At 36.9% G+C, this 19,053-nt stretch overlaps 1 protein-coding gene across 4 annotated transcripts in view; it reads right to left on the bottom strand.

Moving 5' to 3' along the window:
- The window catches only part of LOC132395774 (bile acid receptor-like), a 117,084-nt gene that overhangs the window by 36,373 nt on the left and 61,658 nt on the right, over positions 1-19,053 (bottom strand). For all 4 annotated transcript variants that reach the window (XR_009512738.1, XM_059972788.1, XM_059972789.1 and 1 more), the window contains exons 3-5: positions 17,470-17,832; positions 7,723-7,863; positions 3,489-3,628 (exon numbers count right to left, since the gene is read on the bottom strand). Coding sequence is in view for 3 of the 4 variants with exons in the window: in XM_059972788.1 (XP_059828771.1) it covers positions 3,489-3,628; positions 7,723-7,863; positions 17,470-17,832 (644 nt within the window). In the remaining variant the exon portion in view is untranslated. The remainder of the gene's footprint in view (positions 1-3,488; positions 3,629-7,722; positions 7,864-17,469; positions 17,833-19,053) is intronic.

The raw sequence follows: 19,053 nt of genomic DNA, 5'->3' as shown, positions 1-19,053 counted from the left end.
GTTCTGGATCCACAAAGCATATATACCCAGCATGGGAAAAACACTCTTGTACAACTCTTTGGCTACCTCCCATTCCAAACTTAACTTTGGATAGATTCATTATTTATTTCAGTGATCTTTTTCTTTATCATCTGAACATAAAGTAAGACAACCCTTTAACAAACAAGAATTAGAATGTTTATTCATTTGAAGGAAACCATTTAGCATGCCAAGTGTGCTATGTAAGGACAATCCAGCTAGTCTTTATCCTCTCTCTGTAGCCCTGCAAATTTATTCCTTTTTGATGCCTATCCCACACCATTTTGAATGTTACAGTTGTATCCTCTATTATAATTCCTTGCAGTACATTTCAGATCCTAAATAATGTAAATTTTCCCTCAGGTTAGTTTTGGTTCTCTCACAAATCATCTTCATTCTATGTGTAGTTCTTGACCTCTGTTCCTATAGGAACAATTTCTACCTAACTGACCATATCCTTAATGATTATCTTTATTGGATCGCCTTGCAATTTGCTCTGTTTAAAGGACAACAATTCCAGTACTATTTTCTCATTCAGCAACACCTTCATCCTAGGAATCAGTGTAATGAATCTATGCTGCACTGATTCCAGGGCAAGTGTATCTTTAGTTAAATTTGGTGAGCAATATTACACAAAGCATTGCATTTGAGGCCTCAAAGCCCTATAAAATCTCAGCAGCACCTTCATAAAACAATGCTTTGCAATAAATGTCAACATGCCAATTGCCAACCTAAATTCTTATACCTGCGTAAATACATAATGGACAGAACCCCTCCTGGTTCCAAACTCTACTGTCTCTCCCATCATTCCTACTGGATACCCACATGTTCTTATATTATACTTTTGTGTGGCCACGTTCTCTCTTAACCTGTATTCCTTTGTGTAATTCTCACACTTCACCATCCATCTACCTTGGTGACAATGGCAAAAGCAAATGCATTGTATTCTGCCTTTTTACCTAACTCACAGATATAAATGCTTCTAATCCCTCTTGTATCCCACTGCTAAAATACTGTCACGCTGATAACAATATTTTAATGCTGCTCTCTGCTTTCTTTCCTTTAAACAATTTTCACCATTCTTACTTTTGTTCTACAGCAGCTGATAGGAAAGCACTTCAGCCGGTCGTCTCTAGTGCACAGAAGATCATCGGGACACAGCTCCCAGCCCTGGAGGACACCTACAGCTCACACTACCTAAGGAAAGCTACAAGCATCTGCAAGGACAATACACACCCATGCAATCATCTGTTTGAACTTCTTCCAGCTGGCAGACATTATAAGATTTTCTATGCCCACACTTCCAGACTGAAAAATAGCTTTTTCCCCAGAGCTACAATTGCTCTGAACCAATCAATCAATTAAAATTGTTATATTGGTACTTTTGATACCGGTTTTATGGCTGTCATGCATCTGAGTTGCGCTTTTGTAATGCTGGATATTGCTTGTACTGGCTATGGTTCCATATTACTGGCTGGTTACTTGATTTTATTTATTGTTTATTTATTTTATTGGTTGTTTTATAGCATTAAGTACGAGAGTTGTAAACTCATTTTTGCTGTATTGGTGCATGACAAATTGTACTATGCAATGATAATAAAGATATTTCAATTAATCTATTAAACCCTTACTTTATGTAATAACTTTTTGTTTAGTGTCTAACACATGTCTGTTGAAATTCCAGAATTACTATATTCACTGGTTCCATTTTATATACCATTATAATTATATAATTAAACTTATTTTATTTATTAGATGAGATTACTCTTTAATAAAATAATCTCAGTTTTACCAAATCATATCTTTTATGTGTCTAACATGCATAATGTGATGGATTTCAATATTTTGCTGAGAACAGGTTAAACTGAGCAGACTACTTTATTTTCTGTCCATAATTTCTCATATATTGGTAACATATTTGCTGTCTCCCAACCTCTGATACTATTTGAAAACCAGGGGAATTTTGGGAAATGCATCTTTTGTCTCTCCAGCTCCTCTTTTTTTTTTTTAAATAATTTTTTATTGCATTTTTAAATGATTACAAAGTATGAAAAAACAATGTATATAACCCATACCCCCTCCCCTTAACCCCTCCCCCCTAACTGCCCTATAGAAAAAAAAAGAAAGAAAGAAAGAAAGAAAGAATGCCTGGTGGTTGGAAGATCTCCACATGCTCCATGGAATTCGTAATAATTTTAATATGTATATTTATTTCTTTCCCCTAATAACCAATTGTTTCATCTTCAAAGCATCTATATATTTAATCCTGTCTTTTGTAAATAAGGGCTCCAAATTTTCAAAAATGTTTCATATTTATCTCTTAAATTATAAGTAATTTTTTCTAATGGAATACAACCATAGATTTCTTTCTTCCAAGAATCTATACTTAAATGTGTATCCGATTTCCAAGTAACTGCAACACTTTATTTTGTTACTTTCAATTAAGGGCTTATTTAAGAGAAAAATTAGGTCAAACAATGTTATTGCCGAAATCTAATGAAATAGAAATTTTAATTCAAAAAGGAAATATCAAAAAATTTATATCTTGCATGTATAATTTGATTCAAAGACAGGTAATTAAGCAAGGAGTCCAGAAGTCAAGACAAAAATGGGAAAGTGATTTGAATATCAAAATTGAAGAAACAAATTGGTCAAGACTATGTCTTGACAGTATGACAAATACAATAAATGTTCGGTTAAGATTAGTGCAGTATAATTTTCTACATCAATTATATATTACACCACAAAAAATAAAAAAATTTAATCCAAATTTATCGGATCAGTGTTTCCGATGTAACCAGGAAACTGGTACTTTTTTACATTCGACATGGTCTTGCTCTAAAATTCAACCTTTTTGGACAAATTTAAGACTTTTACTGGAACAAATTACAGGAACACAATTTCCTCATAATCCAATATTATTTTTACTAGGTGATATTGAAGGGATAAAACCGAATCTCCAGCTCCTCTTAAAACTATGAGATGCAAACTATCATTTAATCATTGTAATATGTCCAGCCTTGTACCTTTTAATTTCTCCAGTAATCAATATAGACATTTCTATTTGTTGCAATACCGTCTATCCATTATATAACCTCCTCAAGAAGATAAGCGTGAAATAAATCCTCAATATTGCTTATTATTCTCTATGCCCATCACCTGGAAAAGTGTGCCAAACAGCCATAGAAAAACAGGGCAATATACAGTATCCATAGCAGCAACAATTGTGGATAATATTTAACTGGAATTTTCAGAAGATATCAGGATTTTTATCTCAGCTTTAGATAATTCCGGTTCATTCCACAGAAGACATGCAAGACTGAACATTTTTGTGTATTATTTCCACATTCCCCTCATCAATAATTATCTCTTTTCTGTCTTCTGCATGAAATAAAATCTGATAAATGTAGTCTGAAGCTCTCACCATTTTAAAACTGAAATCTTTATCATACAAGTTCAAATTGTCTTACTTTTCCTGCCTTGGTTGTAGACGAAACCTGTTTGGTGTCAACACCATCTTCCTCTGTCTTTATGCTACAAAAAAGATCCATGACTTGTTTGGTGTTTTTCCGCAGGCGTTTGGATTTACACTGGATTTCTGTTAGCAAACCTAGGAGAATTTATAGATACCATTTAATCAATAGTCCTGGATAAAGAGACTTTTTTTTTTAACTTGCTCTGTTCCATTTGCCCATCTCCTCTACATTGGTCTATTTTGATTCATCTTGAAGCAATGTCTTTATTTTAAAATCCTCATCCATATATTCTAATCCTTTCATGTCTTCATAGCATCCATTCTGTAGCTCCCTCCCTACAACCTTTGGAACCTGGTTCTTGGCACCATGTCTTTAATTGCTCCATCACACCATTTTCTTATCTGCAAGACACTAAGCTCAGAGAATGCTCTCTCTAGATCTTCCTGCTTGTGTCTCCCCTAAAGTGATCTGGTTTCCTCTCTCTTCCCTTATGAAAACCCATTTAATCTAATAGTTCGATTCAGATCATTCCAACCCATGATAAATTTTTCAAAGCAGAGCAGAATTTCCAATACTGTATAACATTGTTTCATCAGAAAAAATGCCTATTTGTTTCTCAACATTATTATATTAGAACAATAGTTTTAACCATAAAATTACAACATTTTGAAGGCTGCAAAAAGTGTTTGGAAAATTTAGCTGATCTAAAACAAGGGAATAGTACCAAGGAAATTTAAAATAAATAATTCAAATCTGGGGAGAGAGAAGAAAAATGTTACTCAAAAGATGGGAACATGGAAGGGAAATAAAACTGAAGGGTTTATGAAGCCTTGAGCTGTTCAGTGCCAAATCTTATTTGATGACACCCTTATGAAGAGTTTGAGAAATTTTTGCCAGATTAAAGTTACCATATTTTTGTAGTCGTTAATTTGCACTCCTTCTAAATTCTATCAGATGTCACCCTTTACCCTACTTAAATATCATGATGACTGTGGCACATTGGTTACTCTGAAGTAATCTGGTTTGTATGTCATTATGTAACATGTGGATTTGTAGAGCTTATCTGAGAATTTGCAAGGGATTCTCCATAATCCCTCTTCACTGATGGAATTGAAAGAACTTGTGAGGCCTAGCAAAACCATGTTAAATGGTTGCTGCAATTCTGTCTTCCAACAAAACTGTTGTCTTCTGTATTTATTAATCCTTTTCCTTATCATTGCAATCAATTTTTCCATCTCTGTGGTAAATTAATGGAAGTTAGATGAAATAGGGGAAGGAATCATTTACAAATGATCTCAGAAGAAAATTGTGATGTTACCAGTTTAGTGTGAATAGGATTGAAGGGTCAAGGATCCAGTTAATTAGACAAGAACATAGGAAATGTATGGGAGAAATGAAAATATTTCCCGAGGATGCTCTGGGGAGAGATTTGTTTTATAACCATATAACAATTACATTATTGAGCTCAAAAGCTAAAGGCTAACTGCTAAAGTAGGCGAATGTATATGGGAATTAAATTTGACCATCACTACTAAATGCGTATAAGGCAATGTCCACTGGCCTCATTCTCCTCCCACATATGGAACTCATTGTGAAGGAGAAGAGTATAATTGGTGACCGATAGCACCAGAGAACAATGATTTCTCTCCTTTCTATTTTTTTCTTTAAAATTTCTTCTATTGGCCTCCATCTTGCACCCAATATTAGAAATGAGGCTGAAAGAGACAATAGAAAAAAAGTTTCAGGAAATTAATGGCAGTGGGAAAGTATGCCTTATGCAATCTTCACTTTCTAAAGAGGAGTTTTCAAGAGGGAGGCTAAATCTAGTAAAACCTAATATAAACCAGCCAGATAATGTCATGGATGGTTTAATCCAGGGGTGGGCAAACTTTTTGTCTTGTGGGCCACAAAGGGTTCTAAAATTTGACAGGGGGGCCGGACCAGGAGCAGATGGATGGAGTGTTTTGGTAATACACCTCATAAGAGAAAATAAAATATCATGGGATATGTAGAAAACATGTGCTTTAATTTCAATTGAAAATGAACAAATGCATTACAACAAAATATCTGTCTTTGAAGTCCCATGGTATTTAGCTATTTATTGAAATGACTTTTAAAACACTGAAAATTAAATGAATAAAATACAGCTTTTTTTAATAGTAACAGTTATTATTTTAAAGCACTGAAAATTCTGTTATCCTTCAAGATATTATCATCATCACTCTCCTCCTGACTGTCTTTATTTCAAAAACGGTAGGAGATGCAGGTCTACTTGTCCTGCTCCTTCTTATTCAATTGTCCCCTGTGCCAAAACTCAACAACGACCAGCACAAAGACAGAACAATGACAGCGCGCCAGTATGCGGAGCGCGTTATTTGATCTGGAGCGCATTTTTTATTTTGAGAACGTACGTGCACCTGCGCACTACTCATGTCCATCACTTAACAGAAATAACATGTAATATGTAAGGCTTATTGAAAAAAATATTTTCAAATGCATTTTTTACATAACACAACGAAGAAACTTATTTTTAATTTCAGTGGGAACAGTGTTGTTGGTCTCCCTTTTTAGCCAGTGCATCAAAGTCTGGATTTAGTTTTGTTGTGGCGATTCTTAGGATGGATCTGAGGTGTTGGTCAGTTAACTTGGATCTGTGGCTGGCTTTGTTGATGTTCATGACGCTGAACGCCAGTTCACACAAATAGGTTGAGCCGAACAAAGAGTAAAGCGCAAATGTGGAGTAATACGCTTCACCTCAACAAAGGTCAATGTATATAGAGTGCGTCATCTATTGGGAAACGTCAGAATTGCGGGGAAAAAACGTTAACAAGGTTTATTAATATAATTTCGTCAAGTTCTGCGGGCCGGATTAAAAAGCTTAACAGGCCGCATATGACCCATGTAGTTTGCCCATGCCTGGTTTAATCAGTTGTTCACTAGAAATGGTCATCATGGTCTTTTGAACTTGAGACTGCAATTCTGCATGAGCTTGTGAGCTGACTGACCCAGATTTTATGATCTAGATGCACAGGTCACATAGATTTTCTGATCTTTCCTGCTTTAGTTGTGTAACAGGCTCTGATTTGTTGATGGACTATCTTTCATATGACTGCCGGTGGAGTGACTGTGATAAGAGACTTTTGCTGCCTTCTACAACAGACAATAACAATTTTTCCACCTGGATTCAACTAACTGACAATGCCTTCTTTCTCATATTGTCGGTCTTGCCATGGACAATCTATGATTGGCCCCCTGTCAGTTGAATAGGAGATCCTAAAGATCAGTAATTGTGTGTGAGCCCTTTGTTGCTAGTCCTGTCTGTTAAGTACATAAGATCAAGTAATCCCTCATATCTGTTTGCCTATTCAGTACTGTGACAGGTCTTTGACTTATTGCAATATAACAATCTAAGCCTAATATCACAACCTACCATCTTTGGTTAGCAAATTCAGTCAAGTTCAGATTTAAAATTTGATGTTGACCCAATACTGGAACAAGAGTTCCAAACTTGAACAAGAATTTAAACATAAAAGTCTTCCACAACTTCATTCCTGAAAGTGTGCCTTCAATCTTTAAGTAATGACCCTTAATCCTAAAACTTTTGAACTAGTAGAAATACTTTGTCCCCATCAAGTCTAATAAATCTTTAATTGCTTAATCATTCAGCTTTGAGAAAGAAGATTGTAAGTTGAAGAGCCATTACAAAACCATGAGAACAAGACCAGTTTGACACTCCTCTGGAATATTATCAGAAATGCTGACTTTTAGCAACAGAACTGATTGATAATTTATACCAGAAAGAAAGCGAGAGAGATAGTTGATTATTGAAACTAGTAAAAAAAAATTGAACAAACCTATCCATTGAATAAGCTAACTGAAGAATGATGGCCCTGGTCAATAATTTAAATTAAGATCTTGCTTCTGTCACAAATAGATGCAGAAAGCAAGTGACTATCCCCATCATCCTAACCAATATTTATTCCTCAATCAACATTACTAACAACAGATGGTCTGCGCATTATCATATTCCTGCTTATTGGAACTTCTCATCTGCAAACTGGCTGTTTCCAAAATTATAGTAGCACTTCATTGACTGTTAAGAGCTTTGGGTTTTTCAGAGATCCTAAAAGGTGTTAAATTTGTTGAAGTATTTTTTTTAGTCAAGTACCAAAGGATCAACAAAAATATATTTTCAAATATAAACTTTTTGTATTCGTTAATTACTTACATTCAGCTAGCATTCCCACTGCCTTGCATTTCTTCAGCCGGCATTCCTGACATTTCCTGCGCATGTACATATCCATTTCACAGTTTCCACCAGTTTTACATTTATACACTGCATTCTTGGTGATACTCCGACGGAAAAATCCTGTTTGGAAAATTAGACATTCCGAGTTTTATAACAGAAGAGTCTCACAGAAAAGATGATAAGTTGTTTAAAGTAGACAGATCTACTTATATAATTTTAAACTGTTTTGTTGCATTAAGCATATTTTTATGTCTCCCGTATCTCAAAGAAAATCTGAAGACACAGAAGTTTCTAAATGGCTAACTTTCCTTGTGATTTAACCAGAATATTTTTCATACTCTGAATGAATATAATTTCTGAAGCTTAAATCAATATTAATGCTGAATAGTTCTTCACAGAATAATAATCAGAGAAGGCATTAGAAATAATCAAGAATGAGCATAGCCTGAAATGTAACAGTGTCAAGATACTGTCCACAAAATCTGCAAGTATGCCAATAGTAAATGACTATTGTGAATCAAGTTCCCAGGTTCAGGATTAACAGTGGGGTATGTAGTTGTAATTATATGCATTATATATTAGGCCGAGAGATGACATTGATATTCATATTTTTAAACCTATCTCCATCCATTTCTGGATTTGCTGTACCAATAATCTAGTCCTCTGGAGGGCAAATTAAAAAATCCTGTAGGTCCTGTAAATTGGAATTCCAATGCTACTAGTGCTTAGTGGACACTACTTGTTCAGAATGGAAGCTCAGACAACATTCAATAGATATTGTATCAGGGTGCATCCCCAGATGCACTGAATGAAATACTATCCACGATGTACATAGGTTGTTCATAGGGCAAAATTGCAGTCAACAGGATGATGTTCAACATAAAAGGCAGACAAAATCAAAAAGAGTGAATACAGGACTGAAGGTTTTGTATCTGAATGTGCGCAGTATATGGAATAAGGTAGATGAACTTGCAGCACAGTTGATGTTGTAGGCAACTCTATGATGTTGTAGGCAACTCTAAATCATGGCTGAAAGATTATAGCTGGGAGCTTAATGTCCAAGGATACACATTGTAATGAAAGGACAGGCAGGAAGGCAGAGGGGGCAGCATTGCTCTGTTGCTAAAAAATAAAACCAAATCATTAGAAAACGGTGACATAGCGTTGGAAGGTGTTGAATGATTGTGGATAGAGCTAAGGACTGCATGAATAAAATGAGCCTGATGGGAATGACATACAGACCCCCAAACAGTAATAAGGATGTTGCATACAAATTACAATGGGAGATAGAAAATATATGCCCAAGGGGCAATGTTACAACAGTCAATATGTAGGTAGAATGGGAAAATCAGGTTTGTGTTGGATTCCAGGAGGGGGAATTTCTAGACTGCCAATGAGATGACTCTTTAGAGTAGTTCATGGTTGAGCCCTCTAGAGGATGACCTATTCTGGATTGGATGTCGTGCAATGAACCAGAATTGGTTAGAGAGCTTAAGGTAAATGAACCCTTAGGGGAAAGTGATCATAATATGATAGAATTCACCCTGAAATGTGAGAAGGAGAAGCTAAGGTCAGATGTATCAGTATTACAGTGGAGTAAAGGGAATTACAGTGGCATGAGAGAGGAGTTGGCCAGTATTGATTGGAAAAGAACACTGGCAGGGATGATGGCAGAGTAACAAAGGCTGAAATTTCTGAAAGCAATTTGGAAGTCACAGGATATATATATCCTAAACAGGAAGGAGTATTCTAAAGAAAAGATGACACAACCATGTCTAACAAGAGAAGTCAAGGACAACATAAAAACCAATCAGAAGGTATATAATAAAACAAAAATTAGTGGGAAGTTAGAGGATTGGGAAGCTTTTACAAACCAACAGAAGGCAACCAAAAAAGTAATTAAGAAGGTAAAGGTGGAATACAAAAATCAGCTAGCCAATAATATTAAAGAGAGTACCAAAAGTTTCTTCAGATACATGAAGTTTAAAAGAGAGGCGAGAATGGATATTGGACTGCTAGAAAATGATGCTGGACAGGTAGTAATGGGGAACAACAAAACAGCGGGTAAACTGAATGAATATTTTGTATCTGTCTTCACTGTAGAAGACATTAGCAGTGTGGTGGAAGTTCCAGGTGTCAGGCGGCATGAAGTGTGTGAAGTTACCATAACTAGAGAGAAGGTTCTTGGGAATGAAAGGTCTGAAGGTGGATAAGTAACCTGGACCAAATGGACTACACCCCAGGGTTCTGAAAAAGGTGGTTGAAGAGATTGTGGAGGCATTAGTAATGATCTTTCAAGAATCACTAGATTCTGGAATGGTTCTGGAAGACTGGAAATTTGCAAAATGTCACTCCATTCTTCAAGAAGGGAGAGAGACAGAAGAAAAGAAATTATAGGCTAGTTCATCTGACCTCAGTGATTGGAAAGATGTTGGAGTTGAATGTTAAGGATGAGGTCTCTGGGTACTCAGAGACACATAGTAAAATAGGCCATGTTCAGCATGGTTTCCTCAAAGGAAAAGCTTGACTGACAAATCTTTTGAAATTCTTTGAAGAATTAACAAGCAGAATAGACAAAGGAGAATCAATTGAAGTTGTGTACCAGATTTTCAGAAGGTCTTTGATAAAGTGCCACACATGAGGCAAGGATCTTATTACAGGAAAGATTCTAACATGAATAAAGCAGTGGGTGATTGTCAGGAGGCAAAGAGTAGGAATAAAGTGAGCCTTTTCTGTCTGCCAGTGACTAATGGTGTTCCATCGGGGTCTGTGTTTGAGCTGATTCTTTTTTTTTAATATCTGTCAGTGATTTAGATGATGGAATTGATGGCTTTGTTGCAACGTTTGCAGACGATATGAAGATAGCTGGAGGGACAAATAGTTTTCAGGAAGTAGATAAGCTACAGAAGGACTTAGATTAGAAGAATGGGCAAAGAAATGGCAGATGAAATACAGTGTCAGGAAATGTATGGTCATGCACTCTAGTAGAAGAAATGAAAAGGTAGATTATTTTGTGAATAGAAAATACAAAAAAACTGAAGTTCAAAGGGACTTGGGAGTCCTATTGCAAGATCCCTGAAGTTAAATTTGCAGGTTGAGTCTGTGGTGAGGAAGGCAAATTCAATGTTAGCATTCATTTCAAAAGGACTGGGATATAGAAGCGAGGATGTAATGTTGAGACATTATGAATGTGAATATGAATATTCACTTGGAGTATTGTGAGCAGTTTGGGCCCCTTAGAAACGATGTGCTGAAACTGCAAGGGGTTCAAAGGAGGTTCACGAGAATTATTCCAGGATTGAATGGCTTGTCATGTGAAGACTGTTTGATGGCTCTGGACCTGTATTCACTAGAATTCAGAAGAATGACCTCATTGAAATTGAATGCTGAAAGCCCTTCATAGAGTGGATGTGGAGTGGGTGTTTCCTATGGTGGGAGAGACTAAGACCAGAGAACATAGCCTCAGAATAGGTGGGCATCCTTTTAGAATGGAGATGAGCAGAAATTTCTTCAGCCTGTGAGTGGTGAATCAGTGGAAATCTTTGCCACTGGCAGCTGTGGAGGCCAAGTCTTTATGTATATGTAAGGCAGAGGTTGATAGGTCCTTGGTTGGTCAGGGCATGAAGAGATACAGAGAGAAGGCAGGAGACTGGGGCTGAGAGGAAACGTGGATCAGCCATGATGAAATGGCAGAGCAGACTTGATGGGCCAAATGGCCTAATTCTGCTCCTATATCTTATGGTCTTATGAAAGGATAAAATCCAAGGGCAACATACAGACCTTGACAAGTTAAAACTGGATCACTCAAGTTCTTGATCTTTCTGCATGAAGTAGGCTTGCAGTAGGCCAAACATCTTGTTTATGCCCATCAGCTTTGTTCTGTAATATGCATCATCAAAGTTGTCATCTGACTTTTCCAAGGCCAAGCTCTCTCTGATGAACTCCCCCTTGTGTTATTCTGTCCCCTTGATCTGGTTCCTACATATTCATGTCCCTGGTGTTTCACTAAATGTATATATGTCTTTAAAATATGTATTTCCGAGCTAAGTGTGAAGAATAGAGAAGCACACACATATTGAAATTCAGTTTTCCTTTGAACTTGTGTGTATGCATTGGATTATACTACTAATAGTTAGCTCTGCCACACCTCTAATTCAGTCGTCCTGTTCCAGTTTTGGAGTAGTCTGATACAATAATATTAGCAGGTTAAGTAGTTTTGTTTATTATGCATCACTTTCATTTGTTCCTCAGCCACTTCAAGGTAGAATGTTCTTCATCTCGCACACAATATAAAATTCAATAACCTCCTGAAGCCAGCAGTTACAAAGATATTATCATCACACTGATTAAAGAGATGCTTTTCAATGAAAGAGGATGAATAAGCACATTGTAAGTAAAGCAGAATGTGGATGTTGGAAATCTGATAGAAAAACAGAAAATACTGGAAATGTAGAAAAATGGTCAGGCTGCATTTGCAGAGAGGGAAACGCAATTAATATTTTATGTAATTTACCTGAACTAAGAAGTCAAAACCTGAGATGTTATCATTTTCTCTCTAGAGCTGTTTAGTATTTCTAGCTTTTTGTTTATCTTTATTCTGTTACGTATGAGTTGACGAGGTCAACAGAAACCATCTGAAATAGTTACTTTCCAGAGCTGGTCTGCAGGCATTCGTTGAACTGGTTTGTTGAATTTTTTTGTGTTTGTGTTATGTTTAGTGAATGTATATGCAGTAACTGTTAATTCATTAGGTCACCAACAGCAATGGCATTACTAACAATCTGATATGTCCATGATTACACAAAAACTTCAGATTTTACGCTAAATCACATTTTCATATGTAAGGTCATAAGACATAGGAGCAGAGACAGATACCCACCAAACAAAATATGCACAAATACTCACATGAACATACTTGCATGCATTATATATACACTCATGCACATATACCAATGTCTAAAAATACACACATGGTATACTATTGATACCGATACTCAGGTATAGACAGGTATTCACATTGTGCTTTTGGTATCCACAAATTGTTGGCACGTGGCCAAGTGGTTAAGTTGTTCATCTAGTGATCTGAAGGTCGCTAGTTCGAGCCTTGGCTGAAGCTGCGTGTGTGTCCTTGAGCAAGGCACTTAACCACACTTTGCTCTGTGACAACACCGGTGCCAACCTGAATGGGTCCTAGTGCCCTTCCCTTGGACAACATTGGTGGTGTGGAGAGGGGAGATCTGCAGCTTGGGCAACTGCCGGTCTTCCATAAAAAAAACCTTGCCCAGGCTTGCGCCCTGGAAAATTTCCAAGGTGCAAATCCATGGTCTATCGAGATTAGCGGAGGCCTACATTACATCCACAAATGATTCCCTACTCTATTTCCCAAAGAATTGTGACTGAAATAGTTAATAGTTCTTACAGTTGTAGGTTGTAAGTTATTAATTTAAACTATGTAATTACAATGTATAATTTCTACTTAATAGAACTGTGTAAACACATCAGCAAATCTGGTCTGGCAGTAACCGTACATCTACTCCTATACTGCTCCATGCACCACACCTCTGACAACCCAATAACAACCTCCATCAGTCACTAATCTTACCTAATGTTCATAACACAAGTTCAAACATTTACCATTGCTTGAATACACCAAAATCCACAGTTGAGTATGAATGTGCTATCCTTCTTGGGATGATGGGAACTGTCATTGCTATTGCTACCTATCTGTCAGCGGGCTGGCCAGAACGCTTGCATTAGAACAGTGTTGCCTGAGGCTGGGCCACCCAGAGGCCTGCTTCTGGATCACCTTTTAGTCTTCTGTCACTTCTTCTGGTGCACGTGATGAATTTTCTAGAACTACAGTACCTTGAAATACTAAGGCAGGCAGTGAAATGTAGGACTAAGAGTTGGACAATGACATTTAATCAATAATTATGAAGCCTTATCGCTATTTGGATCTCTAAATATTTTGGCATGGTGACTCCTTAATTCAAATTTTCATTATTAGTATTCTGATAGATGTAGATCATCAACACTGTGGGGAAAGCAACATGAGAATTAAATGATTAAGTTTCCCTTTATTTATTCTTATGAGGACATGCCCTCTTCTCATTGTTACCATCAGGAAGGAAGGGCAGAATCTGGAAGGCACTACTTATTTTAACTTAACTATTTAATATACATATATATAATTACTGTAATTCAGTTATTTTTTCTATATTTATCATGTATTGCACTGTACTGCTGCTGCAAAGTGAATAAATTTCATGATATATCCCAAAGATATTAATTCTGATTCTGGTTAGACAGAAAAGCTGGAAAAATGTTAATTACATACAGGTAAATGAACAAATAAATGAGTAGATGAAGTAGCCCACTTAGCCCTCAAATCTGCTCATTTACCATTTAATAAAATCATTCTGATTTCATTTGTAATTTTAACTCCCTATTCTACCCCTGGTAACCTTTCATTATCTCACTTATCTAAGTGTGCCTGCTTTAAAAATATTCAAAATCCCTGCTTTCAACTAACTAATTTCAAATTTTACTTTCATATGTAGCTTCTAGTTGTTGATTCTCCAAAAATAGGATATATTCTCAGGACCCCCAAGATCTTGCCTATCTCACTCTTCGAAACTCCAGTGGATAGTGCCTAGCCCATCGATGCTTTCCTTATGAGACTATCATAGGTATTATACTAGTAACAACAATGCTGGAAGCATTCAGCTGACAAGCAGTTCCTGAAGATGACGTTTTTGTTTGTGACATTGCAGGAAGAAGAGGAAAGATGTGTGTGTGTGTGTGTGTGTGTGTGTGTGTGTGTGTGTGTGTGTGTGTGTGTGTGTGTGTGTGTGTGTGTGTGTGTGTGTGTGTGTGTGTGTGTGTGTGTGTGTGAGTGTGTGTGTGTGTGTGTGTGTGTGTGTGGACAGCACTGGGGATGTGGGTTTCCTGAAAATTTAATGTTCACACCATTGGGTTCTAAGTAGATTACGCTCATTTGCTTGTAAGCTAACCAAGGAAGAAAAACTTTCTCCAATCTTAAATATATCAGATGAGGCCTCACCAATGCTCCATATAACTGAAACAATGTTAGTATCTTTGTCTCCCTTAGCAAGAAATTTTATGTTAGCCGTTGTATCTTTATTTACTGAGACAGTGTAGAACAGGCCCTTCCAGCACCACCCAGAAACCCTTGATTTACCCCAGCCTAATCACAGGACAACTTAGAATGATCAGTTAACCTACCAGCCAGTACATCTGTCGACGGGTGGTGGTGGGGTGGGGGGTGGGGGAAACAGGAGCACCTGGAGAAAACCCATGCATCCACAGGGAGGACACAGAGACAGTGCCTAGTGTGATCTCTAAACTCTGACACCCCGAGCTGTATAGCGTCAAGCTCGCTGCTACGTTACTGGCCTGAAGTGAATTATGCACTAATACACTCAAATCCCTCTGCATCTCAGAGTTCAGCAGTCTCTCATCATTTGGATAATATCCTTTTCAGTTTTCCTGCCAAAATAAACAAATTCATAGTTTCTACATTAATAATCCATTTACTAGAGATTTGACTGATCACAATCTACTTATATCCATGTAGCTTCCTTTGCGACGTTGTCAGAACTTACTTATCTACCTACCTTTGTGTCATCAGCAAAGTTACCTATTGCATGATAAAGTAATTTACCTAAAGTAAAATTTTGAGGTCCCATCATCAATATCTATGTAACACTGTTTGTTACATCATGCCAACTAGAAGTGAAGCATTTAAGCGTGCCAGTATTTTCTCCACCCCATAATATTACTTGTTACGCTGAGATTCCATTGCCTACAATAACTTTTGATACAGCTTTTATCAATACCTTTTGGAAATCAATTGCATTACATCTGCGGCTTCCTTTATTCACATCGTCTGTTAATACTTCAGGGAACTGCAATAAATTGGTCCGATGTGACTTTCTTTTCACATTCACTATCTTTAATTTTCCCCCTAAATATCCTGTTGTATCATCTTTATTAATAGTTTCTAATATTTTCATTATCAGAGGTTCATTTATTATAAAAGTATGTGTGCAGTATAGAACTCTGAGAATCACCTTCTCCAGATAGCCACCAAACAAGGGAAAGCCGTGTTAGTTCTAGGTAAAACATCAACACTCCCCTCCCTCCCACACACAAACACACAAAAAAGCACTTTAAAATTGCCCCAAATTACATTGCAGAACAAGAGCCTCAACTGCCCCCACACCCTGCAGAGAAAAAAATCAGGGAAGCTTCAGAACATCAAATCCCACCTGCAACAACCCTCTCCCCCTTACAGAAAATAAACTGAATTTCCTTCTTGTTTTTTTCTACAGTCCAAACTACAATAAATACCTATTTTATTTTATCTGCCATTTCCTTGTTTTGCATTATTCATTCCCAAAACTCTCTTTCTATTGGGAATAATATTCACTTTGTAAACTGTCTTTAAAAATCTTTCTGTTTATATCTCTAGCAAGCTTAATATCATACTCTAGTTTTCTCTATTTTAGTAATCTTTTTGTCATTCTTTGGTGTTTATTTGAAATCTATCCTACTTACTGACCTCAATCCATTGAGAGTGTTCTGGTCCCAGTTTCCAGTACGGATTCCTGATTGGTTCTTGTTCTGAATTCCATGGAATTTCCATGGAGTTGGAAGGTGGGCAGCTCCGGTATTGTAAACGAATGAACACACGGGAATAGGGGAACAAATTTTGAAGTGAGGATGATATATAACTTGAAGTCTACCTTGCAGTAACCAAGCAACTGATATCCTCTGCGATTTTGCAAATAAGCTTTGATGGGATATTGCTAACCATTTTGTACATCATGAGCTGCAAAAATATGTTCAGTATGATGGCATTATAATGAGCTGCTTTATGCTGAATCAGTTAAACCTTTAGTTATATGAAGGCAAGCTTCCATAAGGTACATCAAGTACAAAATCATATGCTTACCAATATAGTTTCTTACTTGATCTTATAATAATAATATAGCATTTACATAACACCATATATAACAAAAAAAACATTATCCTACATGATCAAAAAGTTCCTGGAATCTCCTATAAAGATTAACGATATTTGTCACATGTACATGCATCACTTGCGTCAAATGATTGTGCTGGGCAGCTCATTAGTGTTGCCACACTTCAGGAGCCAATATAGCATGCCCACAACTCACTATCGCTAACCACAAGTCCTTGGAGTGAGAAAGGAAACCAAGGCTGTCATGAGGAGAACGTAAAACTTCTTACAGACGGCAGCAGGAATTGAACACCGACTTTACAGCTGGCACTGTAAAGCAACACAGTTCCCACTATGCAGTGTATTGCCTACATAGCTGCAGCTCAGAAGAATAAGATAAACTCTACTATAAAATCAGTCCCCAGCATACTCATAAATTATTAGGGATTCCCTTTAAACCTCAGTGTTGTAGGTCATTCAATGGTTTTGCACAAAGACAGATTTCACCACCACGTACTCTTCCAGATATGGGCATACATCTGTGAATGAATACAAGTCCAGGGTACCAAAAGCTGTGTACACAAATGGGAATCCACAGAGCATTAAAAAAGCATACTTAATGCAAGCTAGTTTCTATCACTGAGGCTACGCACATGACACTATATCATTTATAACTCCTTATTAAACTGACAAATTAGAAAAATAATTCATTATAATATAAAAATGTCTAATATTCTTACCTTTGCATCCTTCACAGGTTAGTGCGTTATAGTGATACCCTGACGCTTTGTCCCCACACACCACACACAACTCCTCCTCTCCCTTTATTCGCAAAGATGAATTATTGAGTCTTGGTCTTTTCATCATGGGTATTCCTCCATCTGCAACATTGGGGACCAAGTACTGTGGTTTGTTTAGCTCATATGAGCTCGGAGAATAATGTCCTTCTGGTGAATATTGAGGGTAGTAATTGTGAGTGGAATAATGTGCCTGCTGTTGTGGCGTGGCCATCGTAGAGAACTGCATATTTGGATACTGGCTATATGGAGGCATCTGTAGATCTGGGTCTTGCAGTGGGTAGTTAATCTGATCAGTCAGAACCTCTAAATTTAGAACAAAGGAGAAATTACTCAAGAGCAAGAAACTTTAATCTATATCTATGAATACTTCTAATATATCGCTGCTTTCCAGATAAAAAAAACTGCAGAATTTTAACATGGCAGCTCACGATCACCTCCTCAAGTTCATTTTGGGAAGGGCAATAAATGCAGCCATTGTCAGTGATGCCCAGATTCCAAAATTAATTATAATAAAATGCCGGACTCTTCACCCACACTCAGCTTCAGTGTGAGTAACCTGTATCATTGGTAGCCAGCAATTAAATACAGGAATCTTACGCCAGTGACTTAAGAAACTCATTACTTGCCTCTTGACATCACTGCACATGCTCAGCAGTCTTAAACGTGACCGTATCAAATGCAGGAAAGGATCTGAATCATATTTCCAAAGACATACTACTTTTTAGGCAAAATTCATTGAGTGGTACACAAAAACGTTGGACTTTGTGAGTGAGCTTCTTATTGGTTTTTCATGAAATCATCACTTATAATCATCAATATATGCTATGAAATCATATTATAAATAACTGGTAGATTACATCCAAAGAACAGCAGAGAGCCTTAATTCACTTAACGCTGTCTAATTTTATCAGAATTATTTTTAATCTTTTTTTGAATGAAATAAAAGGTTTCAGTTTGGAAAAGTAATTTAGTATTTCATACTATAATCATGAAAAAAATCTTGCAGGAAGAGAACTCTAAAATAAAAAAGTTAACTTCCCATTATTATCTGTTCTGGTGTAAATGTAATTGTAGTCCCATATTATTTCTGCAATTTATATTGTGTTTTTGTTTTGAGTTAATTAACTGCAGTCTAATGTGTAATAGCATGAAGCCACTGAGCATCTAAAAGGCAAATTTTCTTTATTTTGCTTGAAACTTTGACAGCTGAATCAAATTTATAATCAGCTTGACTCCCTTATCACCCTCCCATGGCAGCTTCATCCTGTTTATTAGATTTAACTTATTTCTTAATTGAAGCAAATACATAAAGACACTAACTAGAGTTACAGAACACTGCAGCACAGAAACAGGCTCTTTGGTCTATCTAACCCATGCTGGTCCATTAAACTGCGGGTCACATCGACCTGCACCCAGACCATACCCCTCCCATCCATGTACCTATCCAAATTTCTCTTCACTGTTGAAATTGACCCTGCATCCACCACTTGCTCGTTTTACACTCTGATCACCCTCTGAGTGATT

Source organism: Hypanus sabinus, chromosome 6, assembly GCF_030144855.1.
Source record: "Hypanus sabinus isolate sHypSab1 chromosome 6, sHypSab1.hap1, whole genome shotgun sequence".
NCBI lineage: Eukaryota > Metazoa > Chordata > Chondrichthyes > Myliobatiformes > Dasyatidae > Hypanus > Hypanus sabinus.
This window is presented reverse-complemented; position numbering and strand designations above follow the sequence as displayed.